Consider the following 22,680-nt stretch of genomic DNA (forward strand, 5'->3'; position numbering starts at 1 on the left):
TTGGTATAATATGTTTTCATTCTCATTCGATTCGAGTAATTTTTTGATCCTCTCTTTGATTCTTCTATTACTCAGTTGTTCTTAAGCAATGTATTGTTCAGTTTACATGTGTTTGATTTTTTTTTCTTCGTCTTTCTGTTTTTGATTTATACTTTTATGGCATTGTTATCAGAGAGAATGCTTTGTATTATTTTGATATTTTGGATTTTATTGAGGGGTTTTTTGTGGCATAAAATGTGGTCTATTTGCCAGTCTAGCCAATGGTTTGTCTATTTTATTGATACTTTCAAAGAACCAATTTCTGGTTTTATTAATTCTTTGAATTGTTTTTCTATTTTAAATTGTGTTTATTTCTCCCCTGATTTTTATATTTCTTTTTTCCTGGTAGCTTTTGGCTTCTTTTTCTCTTCCTTTTCTATTTGTTCAAGTTGTCAGTTTAAGTTATGATTTTAGATTTTTCCTCTTTTAAACTGTGGGCATTTATTTTTATAAATTTCCCTCTGAGTACTGTTTATACTCCATCCCCCAAATTTTGATATGCTGTGTTTCCATTTTTATTTGATTCTAGGAATTTTTTTTAATTTCAGTTTTGATTTCTTCAATGAACCAATAGTTTTTTTTTTTAAGTAGTAATAAAAAAAATTTTTTTTTATTGTGTTATTTGTCGTTGTTGCTACGTGCCATCAAGTCAGTTCTGACTTATAGCAACCCTACGTACAATAGACTGAAACACTGTCCAGTTCTCCACCATCTTCACAATCATTGTTATGCTTGAGCCCATTGTTGCAGCCACTGTGTCAGTCCACCTCATTGAGCGTCTTCCTCTTTTCCACTGATGCTCTGCCTTACTAAGCATGAGTCCTTCTCTAGGGACTGATCGCTCCTAACAACATGTCCAAAGTGTGAGAGACATAGTCTCACCGTCCTTGCTTTTAAGCAACATTATGGGTATACTTCTCCTAAGACAGATTTGTTCTTCTTTTGGCACTTCATGATATATTCAGTATTCTTTGCCAACACCTCAATTTAAAGGCATCATTTCTTCTTCAGTCTTCCTTATTCATCATCCAGCTTTCACATGCATATGAGGTAACTGAAAATACCATGGCTTCAGTCAAGAGCACCTTAGTCTTCAAGGTGATATATTTGCTTTTCAACACTTTAAAGAGGTCTTTTGCAGCAGACTTGCCTAAAGCAATGCACATTTTGATTTCTTGACTGCTGCTTCCATGGGTGTTGATTGTGAATCCAAGTATTCCCCTTACCTTACTGCCCTTGCAGTTCTTCCCGGTACTAACTAGTGACCATTTGTCTCAGCCTCAGTGAGATTCAACAACACTGTCATGCAGTGCCATGATCTCCCTTCGCCCCATCCCAAGCACGTGGCCTGCAAACTCCCATGGCCAATTTGTGCCACCTTAAAAAAAATTCAGGCTAGAGTTTCTTCAAATTAGCTCCTTTTCTGTGTTCTCTATTTGGGGTGTTACCTAGCCCCATCCCAAAATGGCTGCAATGAGTGAATACTCACGATGTTAGTGAGTAGCATCTCTCAGCTTCTGTGCTGACCCCATTCCTCCTTTCCCCTGCTTCCAGATTCACCCTGACCCTCCAATATCTCAGCTACTGTCCAGAGTTCTGAGACTTCAGTCTGTGTTTGTTTTCATTTGCTGTTCGGTATGTTAGTTGCTGGAAGAGTAAATGGGAGCATCCATTCACTTCATCATCTTATTCCACCTTTGTTTCATTTATTTTCAGATCCAAATGCATAACTTGATAGCTTGTCAAAAGGTGTGATATATGTATGTATATAAAAAAAAATACAAAACCAAACCCACTGCTGTTGAGTCAATTTTGACTCATAGTGACTCTATAGGACAGGGTAGAACTGCCCCATAGAGTTTCCAAGGAGCACCTGGTAGATTCAAACTGCTGACTTTTTGGTTAGCAGCCATGGCTCTTAACCACTATGCAACCAGGGTTTCCGTATATATGTGTGTATGTGTCTGTGTGTGTGTGTATATATACACACACACATAGCTTATATATTATATATATAAAAAATATATATGATACCTAATATATATATACACACATACATATATATACATGCATACATTTATATATACACACACACATACATACATATATAAATATATACATACATATATATATGTACATATAAATACATACATATCTACACATACATACATATATAGATATAAAAAGAAAAATACTTTTTATATAAAAACACATTGTCTTCAAGTCAATTCTGACTCATAGAGACCCTACAGGACAGAGTAGAACTGCCCCACAGGAGTGCCTGGTGGATTCAAACTGCTGATCTTTTAGTTACCAGCTGTAGCACTTAACCACTAGGCCACCAGGCTTTCCATATATATATATATATATATAGGTGTGTATATGTATATATGTTGTTCTTGTTGTTAGGTGCCGTCAAGTCAGTTCCGACTCATAGCGACCCTATGCTCAACACAACGAAAACACTGCCCGGTCCTGACCCATCCTTAAAATCGTTGTTAAGCTTGAGCTCATTGTTGCGTTGCAGCCACTGTGTCGATCCGCTTCGTTGAGGGTCTTCCTCTTTTCCACTGACCCTGTACTCTGCCAAGCATGATGTCCTTCTCCAGGGACTGATCCCTCCTGACAACAAGTCCAAAGTATATAAGACACAGTCTCGCCCTCCTTGCTTCTAAGGAGCATTCTGGTTGTACTTCTTCTAAGACAGATTTGTTCGTTCTTTTGGCAGTCCAGGGTGTATTCAATATTCCTCACCAACACCACAATTCAAAGGCGACAATTCTCCTTTGGTCTTCCTTATTCATCGTACAGCTTTCACATGCATAAGATGCGATTGAAAATACCATGGCGTGGGTCAGTTGCACCTTAGTGTTCAGGGTGACATCTTTGCTCTTCAACACTTTAAAGAGGTCCCTTCACTACATGATGATTAAAGGGACAATTTACCAGAAAGATATAACCATATTAAATATTTATGTACCCAGTGACAGGGCTGCAAGATACATAAAACAAACTTTAACAGAACTGAAAAGTGAGATAGACACCTCCACAATTATAGTAGGAGACTTCAACACACCACTTTCGGAGAAGGATAGGACTTCCAATAAGAAGCGCAATAGAGACACGGAAGACCTAATTGCTACAATCAACCAACTTGACCTCATAGACCTATACAGAACTCTCCACCCAACAGCTACAAAGTATACTTTTTTTCCCAGTGCACATGGAACATTCTCTAGAATAGATCACATATTAGGTCATAAAACAAACCTTTGCAGAATCTAAAACACTGAAATATTACAAACCATCTTCTCAGACCCTAAGGCCATAAAAGTGGAAATCAATAACAGAAAAATTAGGGAAAAGAAATACTCAGAAACTGAACAATATCCTGTTCAAAAAAGACTGGGTTATAGAAGACATTAAGGAGGGAATAAAGAAATTCATAGAATGCAATGAGAATGAAAACACTTCGTATCAACACCTCTGGGACACAGCAAAAGCAGTGCTCAGAGGTCAATTTATATTGATAAACGCACACATACATAAAGAAGAAAGAGCCAAAATCAGAGAACTGTCCTTACAACTTGAACAAATAGAAAGCGAGCAACAAAAGAATCCATCAGGTACCGGAAGAAAACAAATAATAAAAATTAGAGCTGAACTAAATGAATTAGAGAACAGAAAAACAATTGAAAGAATTAACAAAGCCAAAAGCTGGTTCTTTGAAAAAATTAACAAAATTGATAAACCATTGGCCAGACTGACTGAAGAAATACAGGAAAGGAAACAAATAACCCGAATAAGAAACGAGATGGGCCATATGACAACAGACCCAACTGAAATTAAAACAATCGTATCAGATTATTACGAAAAATTGTACTCAACAAAATTGCAAACCTAGAAGAAATGGATGAATTCCTAGAAAAACACTACCTACCTAAACTAACACAATCAGAAGTAGAACAACTAAATAGACCCATAACAAAAAAAGAGATTGAAACGGTAATCAAAAAACTCCCAACAAAAAAAAGCCCTGGCCCAGATGGCTTCACTGCAGAGTTCTACCAAACTTTCAGAGAAGAGTTAACACCATACTACTAAAGGTATTTCAAAGCATAAAAAATGATGGAATACTCCCTAACTCATTCTATGAAGCCAGCATATCTCTTATACCAAAACCAGGTAAAGACACCACAAAAAAAGAAAATTACAGACCTATATCCTGCATGAACATAGATGCAAAAATCCTCAACAAAATTCTAGCCAGTAGAATTCAACAACATATCAAAAAAATAATCCACCACAACCAAGTGGGATTTATACCAGGTATGCAAGGTTTTTTTTTTTTTTGCAAGGTTAGTTTAATATTAGAAAAACCATTAATGTAATCCACCATATAAATAAAACAAAAGACAAAAACCACATGATCTTATCAATTGATGCAGAAAAGGCATTTGAAAAAGTCCAACACCCATTCATGATAAAAACTCTGAGCAAAATAGGAATTGAAGGGAAATTCCTCAACATAATAAAGGGCATTTTTATACAAAGCCAATAGCCAACATCATTCTAAATGGAGAGAGCCTGAAAGCATTTCCCTTGAGAACAGGAACCAGACAAAGATGCCCTTTATCACTGCTCTTATTCAACATTGTGTTAGAGGTCCTAGCCAGAGCAATTAGGCTAGACGAAGAAATAAAGGGCATCCGGATTGGCAAGGAAGAAGTAAAATTACCTCTATTTGCAGATGACATGATCTTATATACAGAAAACCCTAAGGAATCCTCCAGAAAACTATTAAACTAATAGAAGAGTTTGGCAGAGTCTCAGGTTACAAGATAAACATACAAAAATCACTTGGATTCCTCTACATCAACAAAAAGAACATCGAAGAGGAAATCACCAAATCAATACCATTCACAGTAGCCCCCAAGAAGATAAAATACTTAGGAATAAATCTTACCAAAGATGTAAAAAACCTATAGAAACTACAAAGTACTAGTGCAAGAAGCTAAGAGGGACCTACGTAAGTGGAAAAACATACCTTGCTCATGGATAGGAAGACTTAACATAGTAAAAATGTCTATTCTACCAAAAGCCATCTATACATATAATGCACTTCCGATCCAAAATCCAATGACATTTTTTAATGTGATGGAGAAACAAATCACCAACTTCATATGGAAGGGACAGAAGCCCCGGATAAGCAAAGCATTACTGAAAAAGAAGAAGAAAGTGGGAGGCCTCACTCTACCTGATTTTAGAACATATTATACACCACAGTAGTCAAAACAGCCTGGTACTGGTACAACAACAGCACATAGACCAATGGAACAGAATTGAGAAGCCAGATATAAATCCATCCACATATATATGAGCAGCTGATACTTAACAAAGGCCCAGTGTCAGTTAATTGGGGAAAAGATAGTCTTTTTAACAAATGGTGCTGGCATAACTGGATATCCATTTGCAAAAAAATGAAACAGGACCCATACCTCACACCATGCACAAGAACTAACTCCAAGTGGATCAAAGACCTAAACGTAAAGACTAAAACGATAAAGATCATGGAAGAAAAAATAGGGACAACGTTAGGAGCCCTAATACAAGGCATAAACAGAATACAAAACATTACCAAAAATGACAAAGAAAAACCAGATAACTGGGAGCTCCTAAAAATCAAACACGTATCCTCATCTAAAGACTTCAGCGAAAGAGTAAAAAGACCACCTACAGATTGGGAAAAAATTTTCAGCTATGACATCTCTGACCAGCGCCTGATCTCTAAAATGATCTCTAAAATGCTTCTGTTAAAACTCAACTACAAAAAGACAAACAACCGAATCAAAAATTGGGCAAAGGATATGAACACGCACTTCTCTAAAGAAGATATTCAGGCAGCTAAGAGATACATGAGAAAATGCTCTTGATCATTAGCCATTAGAGAAATGCAAATTAAAACTACAATGAGATTCCATCTTCAACAAGGCTGGCATTAATCCAAAAAACACAAAAGAATAAATGTTGGAGAGGCTGCGGAGAGATTGGAGCTCTTATACACTGCTGGTGAGAATGTAAAATGGTACAACCACTTTGGGAAGCTATCTGGTGTTTTCTTAAAAAGTTAGAAATAGAACTACCATACAACCCAGAAATCCCACTCCTCGGAATATACCCTAGAGAAATAAGAGCCTTTACAGGAACAGATATATGCACACCCATGTTTATTGCAGCTCTGTTTACAATAACAAAAAGCTGGAAGCAACCAAAGTGTCCATCAACGGATGAATGGTTAAATAAATTGTGGTATATTCACACAATGGAATACTACGCATCGATAAAGAACAGTGACGAATGTGTGAAACATTTCATAACATGGAGGAACCTGGAAGGCATTATGCTGAGTGCAATTAATCAGATGCAAAAGGACAAATATTGTATAAGACCACTATTATAAGATCTTGAGAAATAGTATAAACTGAGAAGAACACATTCTTTTGTGGTTATGAGAGGGGGGAGGGAGGGAGAGTGGGAGAGGGTTATTTACTGATTAGATAGTAGATAAGAACTACTTTAGGTGAAGGGAAGGACAATACTCAATACAGGGAAGGTCAGCTCAACTGGACTGGACCAAAATCAAAGAAGATTCCTGAATAAACTGAATGCTTCAAAGGTCAGCGGAGCAAGGGCGGGGGTTTGGGGACTATGGCTTAAGAGGATCAAAATAAATTCTATTAATAGAATAAAATAAATTCTATTAAGAATGGAATAAAATAAATTCTATTAAGAATAGAATAAAATAAATTCTATTAAGAATAGAATAAAATAAATTCTATTAAGAATAGAATAAAATAAATTCTATTAAGAATAGAATAAAATAAATTCTATTAAGAAAACATTCTGCATCCCACTTTGAAGTGTGGCATCTGGGGTCTTAAATGCTAACAAGCAGCCATCTAAGATGCATCAATTGGTCTCAACCCACCTGGATCAAAGGAGAATGAAGAATATCAAGCTCACACGATAACTATGAGCCCAAGAGACAGAAAGGGCCACATGAACTAGAGACTTACATCATCCTGAGACCAGAAGAACTAGATGGTGCCCGGCCACAACTGATGACTGCCCTGACAGGGAGCACAACAGAGAACCCCTGAGGGAGCAGCAGAACAGTGGGATGCAGACCCCAAATTCTCATAAAAAGACCAGACTTAATGGTCTGGCTGAGACTAGAGGAATCCCGGCGGTCATGGTCCCCAAACCTTCTGTTGGCCCAGGACAGGAACCATTCCCGAAGGCAACTTATCAGACATGGAAGGGACTGGACAATGGGTAGGAGAGAGATGCTGATGAAGAGTGAGCTACTTGTATCAGGTGGACACTTGAGACTGTGTTGGCATCTCCTGTCTGGAGGGGAGATGGGAGGGTAGAGAGGGTTAGAAACTGGCAAAATGGTCACGAAAGGAGAGACTGGAAGGAGGGAGCGGGCTGACTCATTAGGGGGAGAGTAAATGGGAGTATGTAGTAAGGTGTATAGAAGTTTATACGTGAGAGAGTGACTTGATTTGTAAACTTTCACTTAAAGCACAATAAAAATTATTAAAAAAATTTTTTGAAAGAAATAAACAAATGAATCCAAAAAAAAAAGAGGCCCTTTGCAGCAGATTTACCCAATGCAATGCGTCCTTTGATCTCTTGACTGTGGCTTCCATGGCTGTTGATTGTGGATCCAAGTAAAATGAAACCCTTGACAACTTCAATCTTTTCTCCATTTATCATGATGTTGCTCATTGGTCCAGTTGTGAGGATTTTTGTTTTCTTTATGTTGAGGTGCAATCCATACCGAAGGCTGTGGTCTTTGATCTTCATCAGTAAGTGTTTCAAGTCCTCTTCACTTTCAGCAAGCAAGGTTGTGTCATCTGCATATTGCAGGTTGTTAATGAGTCTTCCTCCAGTCGTGATGCCCCATTCTTCTTCATATAGTCCACCTTCTCGGATTATTTGCTCAGCATACAGATTGAATAGGTATGGTGAAAGGATGCAACCCTGACGCACACCTTTCCTGACTAAACCAATCAGTATTCCCTTGTTCTGTCCGAACAACTGCCTCTTGATCTATGTAAAGGTTCGTCATAAGCACAATTAAGTGTTCTGGAATTTGATATAAATAAATATATCAAATTTTGCCAAGTTACAAAATTCTCTACATTTTTGTCATCCTAAATAAAGACCTCTTTAAGAAATATTAATGTTTCTAATAATTTTTGGCTTGATACCTTATTACTTTGAGTTTTAAAATTTTACTTCTACAAACTGCATTAACTGACAATGAAATAAGAAGGTAATATCCTAATTCTTATGTTTTAAATGAATTGGCATCTAATAGACCTGTCCGCATATGCAGCTATTATTTTTTTAATTGGGCAATAAGCCCCTCAGTATGAGTCAAAATTGACTCGATGGCAACAGGCCTGACTTTTTTTTTTAGTGTTGTAAATGACATAAGGTCTCTGAGTGGCACAAACAGTTAGGCATTAGACTGCTAACCTATAAGTTGACAGTTCAAACCCACCCAGCAGTACATGGAAGAAAGACCTGGTGATCAGCATCCATAAAGATTACAGCCCAGAGAACCCTATGGAGCAGTTGTACTCTGTAACACATGGGTCACCATGAGTCAGAATCCACTCAATAGCAACAACTTTTTTTTTGCTGTTCTTTCTTTCTGTAAATTATATAATAGTGCCTTATAAATAGACTAAATGTAAAAGCAAAAATTCTGGATTTTAAAATGAGCATTAAGGGGTCATCTTATCTGTTCTTATAGTTCCTGAGTGGATTCTTGTAATCAGAAAATATTGGTGTCTTCATTTATTTATCCAGCTTTCATATTTTTCAATTACTCTTCAAATATTAATTTGTTATTTTGTCATTCAGGTCTAGTAAAATCTCTGTTTCTCTCTCTTTCAATTTCAGGTGTTGGTTTTATCCCGGGTTGCACCATATTGTGGCAATAATGTACCTCCCTTACGTGTACAGAATACACCAAAAATCAATCCTTCTTTTGCATCTAGCAACATATATTCTACTTCTGAAAGGATTCTGCTCAGTTGGATGAACACAAATTATGAGAATACCCGACATATTATATGGAAAAACTGTCGCATGGGTGAGAGGTTATTTTTTTTATTTTAATAAATCATTAAGAATGGTAGTATGACAATACAGAAGGAGTCATGGGACAGTACTCAAAATCCATAGATTCTACACCTAACTCCAGCAATTGTTCTCTGTTCTGGAAAAAGAAACTCGCTTCCTTAACATCTTCAGGATCAGTTTATCAAGAGTACATGATAAATAGCATGTGGATATGCTCTAGAGTTGAAAGATAGCCTTAATATCATTGGTGGCATTTTCAACTGTATAAATTACTAGTTTAGATAACCCTTCTGAAACCTTGGAAACTTGGTGGCGTAGTGGTTAGGAGTTTGGCTGCTAACCAAAAAGTCTGCAGTTCAAATCCACCAAGCGCCTCCTTGGAAACCCTATAGGGCAGTTCTACTCTGTTCTAAAAAGTCACTGTGAGTCGGACTCGATTAGACAGCAACGGGTTTAGTTTTGGTTTGGTTCAAACTTTCTGTACTTAATTATTCAAGATCAAGTTGAAACTTGACTAAAATGTATCCTATATGTGCTTATGAAATTTTTTGGGGGGGAGGCATGTTATGTTAGGTCCATACACTAAGAAAAATAAGTGACCACAGGTAGACCAGCTCCAGTATTTAAGTAACTCTGCCTTATTCTTCCCTTGAGGGATGAGACTCTACCCTAAGAACCTTGAATTTTTTTTTGAGAATAGTTTCAGTTTGCAAATGCAGCTGTGTATATTTTCTTCCTTGTAAGCATTGAGTGTAGTGACAAGAAGGACTGTGTGTATGTTGGTTATTCCTTTAGCTTTAATCAAAAGTCCCTCTTCTAAGTACAAGGAAACCTGGTGGCACACCAGTTCAGCGCTCATCTGCTAACTGGAAGGGTGGTGGTGCGAACCCACACAGTGTCTCTGTGAGAGAAAGACCTGGTGATCTGCTCCTGTAAAGATTACCGAAAACCATGTGGGGCAGTTCTACTCTGTCATGTGGGATGGGTATGAGTTGAAAGTGACTTAACAGCACATAGCGACAACTTCTAAGGACATACAAGTCTGTTGTGTTCAGATTAGATTTTGTTTTAACGTATAATAATTAGGTTTTTTGTTTTTTACACCTAACCCTAAGTTTAATACAAACTATAGAAGTACAGGGAAGTTGATGGTGCAATTTAAAATGATAATTTGAATTACAGCTGCTCCTAACTTGAAGCCATCACTTTAGAAAACATAGTGGAATACAGATTAAAAGAGATATATTGACATATTTGTATTTGAGATCAGTAAACATAGAGTATTCGATTACCTTGTAATTAGTAATGATAATATCAAACATAATTTGACTTGAAACAACAATTTAATAAGAATCATATTCGTAAAAATGTATTTGGCCCATTCAAGTACATAGATAGCAAGATGTGACTATATAGTAAATAACGTGGCCTACACAAATACACATAAAACTAGTTTGATTACTGTGGAGTCACACTTTAATCAGAGCGTTATGAAATATGTACATATAAATTAATGTATTCATTGGTTATAAAATTATTACAGTTATATTTTACCAGTAGGATGGTCTGTGCAAGTTAATCTCAAAGAGTTGGCTGCATTTTTTAGGATAATGCATTATAAGCACTGGCCTCTTAGCTGTTTTTTAACAAGCTGAGCCCCTCAGCCTTTGTAAAGCTTTTGCACTTCCTATCCCCTCTGTTGTTGTGTGCCATCAAGGCTATTCTGACTCATAGTAACTCTGTGGGACAGAGTAACTGCCCCATAGGGTTTTCAAGGTCATAATCTTTATGGAAGCAGACTGCCACATCTTTCTTGCACGCAGCAGTTGGTAGGTTCAAACTGCCAACCTTTCAGTTAGCAACGGAGAGCTTCACCATTTTGCCACCAGGGCTCCTTCCTATTCTCCTGGCCAGAAGCATTATTACTTCCGGTATCTTCGTGGTTCTGTTTCTCACTTCATTCAGGTCCCCTCTCAAATGTCACCTTATCTGAGAAGCTTTCCCAATACCTTCTCTAAAATAGCATGCCTTCAATCTTTTTCTTTTCTGCTCTAATTTTTTTCCATAGTACTTTTTTTTTGCATTTTTTTAATATTATTAATTTTTATTGTGCTTTAAGTGAATTTTTTTAAGTGAATGTTTACAAATCAAGTCAGTCTCTCATACAAAAATTTATATACACCTTGCTATATACTCGTAATTGCTCCCCCCATAATGAGATAGCACACTCCTTCCCTCCACTCTCTATTTTCCTGTCCATTAGGTCAGCTTCTGGTCCCCTCTGCCCTCTCATCTGCCCTCTAGACAGGAGATGCCAGCGTAGTCTCATGTGCCTACTTGATCCAAGAAACTCACTCCTCACCGGTTATCATTTTCTACCTTATATTCCAGTCCCACCCCTGTCTGAAGAGTTGGCTTTGGGAATGGTTCCTGTCTTGGGCTAACAGAAGGTCTGGGGACAATGACCTCCAGGGTCCTTCCAGTCTCACTCAGACCATTAAGTCTGGTCTTTTTATGAGAATTTGGGGTCTGTATCCCACTGTTCTGCTTCCTTAGGGGTTCTCTGTTGTGTTCCCTGTCAGGGCAGTCATCAATTGTAGCTGGGCACCATCTAGCTCTTCTGGTCTCAGGCTGATGTAGTCTCTGGTTTATGTGGCCCTTTCTGTCTCTTGGGCTCGTAGTTACCTTGTGTCCTTGGTGTTCTTCATTTTCCTTTGGTCTAGGTGGGTTGAGACCAATTGATGTATCTCAGATGGCTGCGTGGTAGCGTTTAAGACCCCAGAGGCCACTCTCCAAAGTGGGATGCAGGATGTTTTCTTAATAGATTTTATTATGCCAATTGACTTAGACGTCCTCTGAAGCCATGTTCTTTCTCCCCTGGAGATGCTGGTGGGTTTGAACCACTGACCATATTGTTTTGCAGTGAAGCGCTTAAATGTTGCACTACCTGGGCTTCTAATACACTAACTCCCTTTATTTTCAAATTTTCTCACTTACCTTTGTACACTAGCTGAAGGATCTTCTGGGTTTTTTTCTAGCTCTCTGGCCATTCCTCAGCATTATCTGTTGAGGGTTTCTTCCCTTTTCCAGTTTTTGGTCCAAGCTCTCATCATGTTAGCCACTTTACCTCCTCTTGTGGTTTCAGATATTCTTTCAATGACTCCTAGATCCATACTTCTCCTTAAACTTATCTCTTCAGCTCCAGGCGTATATCCTACTCCTTACTGGGCACTTCCATGTAAATGTCTCATAAAGAAAAAAAATTAAAAGTTGCCATTGAGTTGATTCCTACTAACGGTGACCCCATGATCTTTCAGAAATAGATCACCAAGCCTCTCTTCAGTGGCACCTCTGGGTGGATTTGAACCCACAGCCTTTTGGTTAGCAGCTGAGAGCTTAACCCACGCTACCAGAGACTCCTGAGTGTCTCATAAGCACCTCACATTTAACTGGCTAAAAACCTGGCTATCCCCTATCCTTGCATCTAACTCACAAATTCTTTTTTATCTTATCTTCAAATTATCTTTTGAATCTGTTTACTTTTCTTGAGCCTCACTTCTACTCCTCTAGTTTAGATAACCACCAACTCTGTAGCCCTGCCATGATATTTAGCAATTTTAGTCTTGCTATTTGCTCATCCATTTCACACAGAGCCGTGCATAATTCTTTCTAAAATGCAAATTTGATCATTTAAGATCCCTGCTTAAAATCATTTAGTAGCCTTATTATCTGCCACCCCTCACCTCCGTGCCTCTATACGCTCACGTTTACACATGAAGCTTCAGCTTTATGAACTATTCAAGGAGCCCTGCTTCTTTCTCTCATCTAAATTTTGCAATGCTTTTTTTTTCTTTAGCTGGAATCTTTTCTTTTCCTGTCACTTCATCCTGACTAAATTCAGGTTTCATCTTAAATGTCATCTCTTCTGGGAAGCCTTTCTACAAGACTACAGGATTAGATGAGGTGCCTCTCTTTTGCCATAATACACTTTATGTAAGCCTATTCCATTGTTTGTCATATGATTCTGAGATGTTTTCTACTTGTTTCTATCCCCATGAGAATCTAAATCCTTTACCTCAGTGACTTCTTTAGTTTTCCATTAACCCACTGCTGTTGAGTTTCCCATTAGCAACAATAAAAAAAAAAAATACAAACATAATGGTAAAAAAAAAAAAGCATTGACTATTTACAGGAGCCCTGGTGGCACTGTGGTTAACAGCTCTTCTGCTAACCAAAAGGTCGGCAGCTCGAATCCATCAGACACTCCTTGGAAACCCTATGGGGCAGTTCTACTCTGTCCTGTAGGGTCATTATGAGTTGGAATCGACTAAGCGGCAACAGATTTATTTACTAAGTGTTTGGATCTGTGGTAAGCTCTTCACATATATTCTTTATCACAACTGCTGGAACATTCTTTTCAAATAAACATCTGTAGGGAAATTTTTATCTCTAGCGTTAAAGAATTAAAAAAAAAGAACAAGTCAATATATTTTGATATTTCATCACGGTACAACATCAGAGCAGTATCTGGGATGAGTAGGTATTGGATTAGAATTTGCCATGCCCTGTCCTGTACTGAAAAGTCAGAGGATCATTAACAGATTTACACAGGTGAATTCGGCAGGTGGCATCACCATGATGAAATTTGTGATTCATCATTGTTGAGATTATCTATATATGGAAAAGAGACAGAATAAAATTACAGGCATGGTTAGCTGTTAAAAAAAAGAGCTGATATTTAAAATATGGATTTATATGTAAAAAGAGCTAAGAGATGTAAAATTGGGATGAGTACTACCTTTACTGGAGTCATTTCTGTAGCATCCCTGTGCCGTAAAAATATGACTCTCTTCACAAAAAAATAAAATAATTGATTCATCACAGATTTTTCAGAAGATTAACTGCATATAATAACAGATAAATCTGTCATTTCCTGGAGATTAAGACCAAATAACTGTTAACTGTGTAAACTTTCTTTATAGTTGGAACTATCCTCGGTCTCGCTAGCTCTCTTTCTTGTCAAATATTTTATTCTGACATAGACCATATATTAAGTAAATATTTGTTCACAGCCAGAGCTACTGCATTCCATTTTTTAATCACATCAATTTCAATGCATGTTTCATTAAAACATATTTAAATATGTGCTAATTAAGGGGCATAGGTGTGTTAATGGGATGCCACTTGGAGACACAATGAATTGCATTACACATTAAAATGATTAGCAAGCTCAGAATTTTTATTCAGTGGACATTTTAAAGGCTTATGAAAGAGCATTAAAATTAGTTCTGTGTGAAAATTTCTGCTTGGCCAAAACTCAGTATAGTTTCAATGACATAAAATAACTGCCCCAAATCGGGTCTACAGCCAACATCAGCTTTATCTTGTTCCAGTGTAAAAACTCCAAACTTTTTAAGAGAAAGTTTTAAAGAGAATTTATTATAGGAGGGAGCCCTGGTGATGCAGTGGTTAAGAACTGTGGCTGCCCCTTGGAAACACTATGGGCAGTTCTACTCTGTCCTGTACGGTCGCTTTGAGTTGAAATTGACTCAGCAGCAACAGTTCTAGAAAGACTTGGAAGCATTATTTGATTGGGTGCAAAGCATAACTGCATTATCTAAATCTGTAATGATCACAAGTTGCTTACAACATGTATTTTTCGGAATAGATAATAAAAACATCTTGCTTGAGGTAGAACATTGCTAAGCGATGTCTGTGGGTTGCGATAAAGCTGGCTCCAAGGCTCCCTCCTTAGGTACGTTCTTTCCACATTCTGACATGACCACAGAGATCAAGCATTTCCCTAACTACCCATGGTTGCTAGCCAGATAAGGAGCCAAAGATCAGGCATTGTTAAAAGTTCAGTTTAATTTTGCTGAATTTAGCAAGGGGTCTGGGTTAGTTCAGTCATTTTTATTTTGGTCCAAGTTTCAGTAAAAAATTCTCTCTTGTAGTCTCTTGAATATTTTAGAGCATAACCACAAAGAATCTTTTGAAAAATTGTTGAAGGTGAAGGTGATTTGGAGTACGTAAATGAAGGGGCTTGTTGATGTATGTTATTAGAATAATTACTAGAGGCCAGCTTAAAAAATAAACATGTGGTATGCCTGCATGCAAATAGAATGGTTTCAGTTATTTAGATATGCTTCTTGCCTTAATAGGTGGCAATGTGAGAATTAATGCAAGCCAGAATCTGTAGTAATTTAATTCAAAATGTGCACTACAAGTGTAAGGCATACGGTGCTGAGGATGCTTGTTAAAATGCATATCGTCAGTGTCTAGCCACGATAACCTAAATCAATTGCTGGCATAACTGCCTGGTAATCTCCATTTTAACAAGTTTACGATTGGATTCTTGTGCACATTATGCCTTGGATGTGGCAGATTCTCTCTCTTCCTGTCCTTATGTTCATTCAGACACTAATATCCCTAGTGGTTTCACTGAGGATAATCTCCCTTACCCTGTGCTCATGTTCCACATTTCAAGGCAGGAGAGCGATTCTTTTTTTCCTTATAAGAAGGAGAAGTTTGGAGAAAAAGGTTTAAAATAACTACCTTTGAAATAAAGATGCTCATTTGTATTCTTGTTAAATGAACTGAGGCCATTCAGTACTCTGGAGAGAAAAGTGAGAAAAGTGGATGCTTGAAGCCACTGCTGTAATTCTGTAAGGAACATAGAGGGCAAAACACTATAGAGACATCTTTTTCAGCAGAAATTTTGAGAAATCGGATGTATCTTTGTATAGAAGCAGCTGGGTTAGAGCTACATGCCAAGGTAGGACTGCTTAGAAAGACCTATTTTAATGACAGAAAACTCAGGAACTCTTGGTCATAAGTGCATTCTAAGGAACCAAGCGCTACCTACATCTAACAAACCTACTGTTGATACTTCATTCTCTCACTATTTCTCACTCACTTAAATCTATTGGTGTAATTGTTTCAGCTACATCTCTAGTTTGTTGGGCAAAGAAATGTTTCCAACTTTATGTCCTTATACCATCTAATTTTCTCCTCCAATTCTTTTTCTTCTGACAAAAAGTCTTTCCTCTTCCTTTTGAAGTACAGGGTATTTATAATATATTCTTCAAATATTTATTTAGCATATTCTCTTTCAACACTGTGAAACCCTCTATATAAGAGAAGCTATGCAAGACCTTGCAGGATATAGGCAATGAGTAGGTTGGTCTCTGTCCCCAAACCCCCTATGTGAGATCAAAACCTAGAGGAAATGTTTACCCGTAAAGTATAATAAAAAACACAGTGAATGCTGTAAGGATAGAAGAAAAAGAGCTATATTATTAAAGGGCTGCTGGTGGTGGAAATATCTGAAGTGGGCTTGAATTCCATTAAGGGGCAGCTCAGAAAACAGATTGGTTAAGCCATTTCACAAGTATAGGAAGTAGTATGAGATAAGGCTTGAAAGGTAAGTTAAAACCAGATTGCCAAAGATTTTTTTCCCTCACTCATTATGAAGGCATAGAATCAGAGTCCAAGGGTAGGGTAACCAGCCCACTGGCAGAATTAAGGATGGCCTGGAGGGGGATTGTGGCAAGAAGCTCAACAATTAATAAATATATGAGCATATTTTGACATGCTGCTCATGGTGGCACCGGGGATAGAAAAGAGAAAATCAGTATGGACACAATTATAAGTCTAGAATCTATGGACCTTGACTACTGATTAAGTGCAGAGTATTAGGGAGAATCAAAGATCCATTTGCAATTTCTGATCTGAGTCACTGGAAGGAGTGAAAGAAAGAAGTTGACCTGGGCTAAAGATGATGAGCTCCATTTTGGCCATGTTGCATTAAAGATGTTAGCGGAATATACAGCCACACAGAGACATTTAGAAAGGCAAAATTGAGGTTAAAGTTACTGAGATGTGTTTGAGAGTCATTTGATAAAGACCAAGAAAAGATTTAGGGTTGAATATAAAGAATCACAGTGGGATAGTTGGAGAGGATAATTCTGTGAAGGAGTTTAAAAAAAAAAAAAGCAATCAAAGCAGAAAGAATGAAAGAGTAGTCTCTTAGCAGCCAGGTAAACTGATTAGTTGGCAGCAAGAAGAGCCTTCTTTCTGTACATTCTGTCCCTGCACAGGCCAACTCGCCACCAGGTAGAACATTTTACATTGTTTATGAATCTTCCAGAAATCCTTGAGAGTTTAGCAGTGGAACTAACAAGTTGTTCCTGTATGACATCTGATTAGGTCCCTTTATCCGTTAGGCCAGATCCGTTACAATTTTCTCATTAGAATTTCTTAGCAAAGATGGATTAAGAAAGGGCTTGACAGTGAGACTGTAGCTTGATAGACGAAGACACGTTGGAGAGTTTTATTATTGTTAGCTGCTGTGGAGTTGATTACGACTGGTGGGGACCCCCTGTGGTGACACATGGGAACAGAGTAGAACTGCTCCTAGGGTTTTCAAGGCTGTGACCTTTCAGAAGCAGATCACCAGGCCTGTCTCCTGAGAAGCCTCTGGGTGGATTTCAACCGCCAACCTTTTGGCTAGTAGTCAAGCTCTTAACCATTTGTGTGACTCAGAGAGCCCATGTTGGAAAGTAGCCAAAAGTTGAAACATTGGCTGAGGAGCTCAGCCATCCAGGCTATGAATGCCAAGCAGATATTTCAGGACTTTATTCTGTTGGCCTCAGCAAGTCATGGGGGATGGCTGCGCTGGAGCCTTCTATAATAAAATCAGCATTTGCTCTGGCAACAGCACATCCACTGATTGGAATGGACAGAGATCAGACATTCTTCAGCTAGCACACCTGAATTCAGCACTGAAAGCAGACTGAATTATCTTAGCCTTTGGCCTTCTATGGACTTGTCCAAGAGCACAAGGTGCCAGGCAATCATTCACAGTTTGGAGAACTTTCCTTTCCTAACTACAGATGGTTGCTAGGATCTACAGTTAAAAAAAAAAAAACAAACATTGTTTGAAAACTCATAACATATAGTGATTTGTTCTAAGTGTTGTGAAAGTTAAAAACATTTCCCATTTAATAAATGGACACTTGTCTCCTGTTAATAAGGGGGAGCCCTGGTGGCGTAGCAGTAAAGAGCTTGGCTGCTAACCAAAAGGTTGGCAGTTCAAATCCACCAGCCGTTCCTTGGAAACCCTATGGGGCAGTTCTACTCTGTCCTATAGCATCACTAAGAGTCGGAATCTACTTGACAGGAACTGGTTTGCTTTTTTGGTTTGTAGTGTCTATGGGGCAGTACATTTGTTCTTATACACTCACCCTTCTGTTCCCAACAGCTTATTTGCATTGTATATGCTTAAGCCTTCCAGCAGTAATATTATAGTTAATGTTTTTCACTGATGGACACTTTTTCACAACAATTGACAGTGTCTTCTTCAGTAGATCATGACTATGATAAAATGTCTTCTGTGTCATCCCTTTGGATCTTTTGTTTCAATTGCTACATTGGACTGCTAATGGAAATTTCATCATCCTGTAATCACCTGGTGATTCTGAGAGTATCAGCAGAACATTTTGTAATGTGAAGTGGAATTTTGAAAGGGTGGAATACTTTCAGTTGACTTCACTCTTAAAAAATCCAGGAATTGGGACATTTTGAACTGTCTTTTCAAAGAACCACTGTTCTATAAATATCTTTACCACTTTACTTATGCTTATTTCAACATTATTTGATGAAGAACTGTAGTTCTTATGAAGGGATATTACTGTTTGTATGCTATTTTATCTTTTATTTCATCTATCATCTAAGGATATCTCTGATTTCTGAGTGAAATTCAAAATGTTCATTTTATAATAGTTTGTTAAATTACATTCAGTACACGTTTAGAAGATTGTGATGGCCTTTTAGTAGTCTTAAAACTAATATGGTGTTAATGTCTTAAATTTGTATGCAGTTGAGTTCTTTCAGATGTGTGCAGTTTTCAATTTCATTGAGCCAGAAAGTAGTAATTATTTAATAAAGAATTTGTATTTTTTTTCAGAGGTTTCAAGTTAGTTTGGCATTAAATATCGATCATTCATTTTGCAAGATTGGAATGCACATGGACAATAGAAATGGCATAATCTGACATTTTTATATTATCTCTAGGCTGTGTCATTTCAAGAATGTGACTTTCAGTCAATATGTGGAAGTTGTGATTAGTGTGAAGTGAAGCACTGAATTTAGAGAAATGCCAAGCAGGCAAAACAAATTTGAGAACAGAAAGGCAAATCATTCCCAATAGTTTAGCAGTTCAATAAACTGTGAGAAACCAAGGCCATAACCATATGCCCTGGGAAATGGAGGGTATAAAAATTGACCAAGAGCCAAACCACATTCTCCCCCTATATTCATACCTACCTAGTGCCAATGCCCACCAGAAACATACCTGTGTTTGAACAAGTTTGATTTAATTCTCATTGCGAGGAGGAAGGCCACATACTGTGGGAAACCATAGGGCTTCTCACAATAAAAGGGTGTTAGAAAAGATTTATTATAGGATTTGGGTATTTGTTGGGTGATTTGATGAACAGTTCAGGGTGGCGGAAGTTTGCCTTGATTCGATGCTGTCAGAAACAGCTGTAATTCTATGATTATATATCTTAATAAATCTTATCTAGAGGGTGGGAAGACTACCAAAAAAACAAGCCCATTGCCATTGAGTCTATTCTGACTCATAGCGACCCTATAGGACAGAGTAGAACTGCCCCATAGAGTTTCCAGGGAGCACCCAGTGGATTTGAACTGCCAGCCCTTTGGTTAGCAGCTGTAACAATTAACCACTACACCACCAGGGTTTCTGGGAAGACTACAGTGAGGCTAAATCTATAATTGTTAAAGAAGCAGCAGTCATTTACACTAGCCAGGGTAAGGAGATGTTGTATTTTGCAATTTACACAGTGAGATTGTTTTTTATCTGTGCTTAAACACAATTAGGAAGTGGTCTTGTTTTGTCTCACTTCATCACAGTGGCAGGATGTCCTTGTATGACGTTGGTGTACTATGAGATTGTTTACATCCAATGAGAGAATATAAAATGGCCTAGCTCTGAGTATCTAGGCCAGCTGTGAGATAGGCCAGCTCCTATCAACACCAAAAAATAAAAAATTTAGGAAAATAAAAAACATTGCCAGCTAGTTGATTCCAACTCATGGTGACCCCATGTGCTTCAGAGTAGAACTGTACTCCATATGGTTTTGTGGAAGCAGTTCACCAGGTCTTCCTTCTAAGGTGTCTCCGGGTGGATTCAAACCATCAGCTTTTCAATTAGTGGCCCAGAGCTTAACCATTTTCATTGCCTGGGGACTCCTATTAACACAAAAACCTAACTGCTTAGTACCAGGCAATCTCCCAGATTTCAACAACTGTTTTTTCTCTTTCTCACCAAAATCACCAAATATAATACATTAATAATTATGCTTAAAGTATGATTTTATCTGCATGAATCATTAGGACTTGAAAGAAATGGAAAATTACTTCTAATTACTACTAACGTTTGTAAATAGATGAGCGCATATATATTTTTTTTTTTTATAATAACTTTTATTAAGCTTCAAGTGAACGTTTACAAATCCAATCAGTCTGTCACATATAAGTTTACATACATCTCACTCCCTACTCCCACTTACTCTCCCCGTCTTGAGTCAGCCCTTTCAGTCTCTCCTTTCTTGACAATTTTGCCGGCTTCCCTCTCTCTCTATCCTCCCATCCCCCCTCCAGACAAGAGTTGCCAACACAATCTCAAGTGTACACCTGATATAATTAGCTCACTCTTCATCAGCGTCTCTCTCCCACCCGCTGACCAGTCCCTTTCATGTCTGATGAGTTGTCTTCAGGGATGGTTCCTGTCCTGTGTCAACAGAAGGTCTGGAGAGCATGACCGCCGGGATTCCTCCAGTCTCAGTCAGACCATTAAGTTTGGTCTTCTTATGAGAATTTGGGGTCTGCATCCCACTGCTCTCCTGCTCCCTCAGGGGTCCTCTGCTGAGCTCCCTGTCAGGGCAGTCATCAACTGTGGCCGGGCACCAACTAGTTCTTCTGGTCTCAGGATGATGTAGGTCTCTGGTTCATGTGGCCCTTTCTGTCTCTTGGGCTCTTAGTTGTCATGTGGGCTTGGTGTTCTTCATTTTCCTTTGCTCCAGGTGGGTTGAGACCAATTGCTGCATCTTAGATGGCTGCTTGTTAGCATTTAAGACCCCAGACGCCACATTTCAAAGTGGGATGCAGAATGATTTCATAATAGAATTATTTTGCCAATTGACTTAGAAGTCCCCGTAAACCATGTTCCCCAGACCCCCGCGCTTGCTCCGCTGAGCTTTGAAGCATTCATTTTATCCCGGAAACTTCTTTGCTTTTGGTCCAGTCCAATTGAGCTGACCTTCCATGTATTGAGTGTTGTCTTTCCCTTCACCTAAAGCAGTTCTTATCTACTGATTAATCAATAAAAAAACCCTCTCCCACCCTCCCTCCCTCCCCCCCTCGTAACCACAAAAGTATGTGTTCTTCTCAGGTTTACTATTTCTCAAGATCTTATAATAGTGGTCTTATACAATATTTGTCCTTTTGCCTCTGACTCATTTCGCTCAGCATAATGCCTTCCAGGTTCCTCCATGTTATGAAATGTTTCAGAGATTCGTCACTGTTCTTTATCGATGCGTAGTATTCCATTGTGTGAATATACCACAATTTATTTACCCATTCATCCGTTGATGGACACCTTGGTTGCTTCCAACTTTTTGCTATTGTAAACAGAGCTGCAATAAACATGGGTGTGCATATATCTGTTTGTATGAAGGCTCTTGTATCTCTAGGGTATATTCCGAGGAGTGGGATTTCTGGGTTGTATGGTAGTTCTATTTCTAACTGTTTAAGATAACGCCAGATAGATTTCCAAAGTGGTTGTACCATTTTACATTCCCACCAGCAGTGTATGAGAGTTCCAATCTCTCCGCAGCCTCTCCAACATTTATTATTTTGTGTTTTTTGGATTGAGCGCATATATTTTTAAGAGCAGCAATTAACAGTCATTATCCTTTAACATTTACCAAGACTTAATGATCAATATTAAATTCTGTCTACTAATAATTTACAACTTAATTCTTTCCCTATGAAAACAATAGGGTGATAAGGTAGTCAGGTATTGACTGATATGACGCAGTGTTGAGTCAGTATTAACTCACTCGGTATTGACTGAGGTCTTAAAGGTAAGTATCAAGAAATCAGTGCCAATTTCCTTAAAGATATAAAAGGCTGATGCAGGGGGAGAACTTTTTTTCTTTTTGGAGAGAGGAGAGATATTAGTCTTGAATTAGTTGACTTTGTTGAATGCTCTTCAATTTAATAATAGTGTGTGCCTTTTATTGCTGGCTATTCCATTCCATAGTATTTATAGCCTAAAATGTCTTTTTCCCTTAACTGATAGATATTTGTGTTGTTCCCGTTTGGAGGCTACTATAAATAAAACTGCTATGAACATTTGCATACAAATCTTTTTATGGACATGTGTTTCCTTTT

General features: G+C 38.0%; 1 protein-coding gene across 3 annotated transcripts in view; it reads left to right on the forward strand.

Moving 5' to 3' along the window:
* The window catches only part of CFAP47 (cilia and flagella associated protein 47), a 321,340-nt gene that overhangs the window by 120,285 nt on the left and 178,375 nt on the right, over positions 1-22,680 (forward strand). For all 3 annotated transcript variants that reach the window (XM_049871901.1, XM_049871902.1, XM_049871903.1), the window contains exon 32: positions 9,019-9,211. In XM_049871901.1, coding sequence (XP_049727858.1) covers positions 9,019-9,211 — 193 coding nt within the window. The remainder of the gene's footprint in view (positions 1-9,018; positions 9,212-22,680) is intronic.

The sequence above is a fragment of the Elephas maximus genome, chromosome X (genome assembly GCF_024166365.1).
Source record: "Elephas maximus indicus isolate mEleMax1 chromosome X, mEleMax1 primary haplotype, whole genome shotgun sequence".
Lineage (NCBI taxonomy): Eukaryota > Metazoa > Chordata > Mammalia > Proboscidea > Elephantidae > Elephas > Elephas maximus.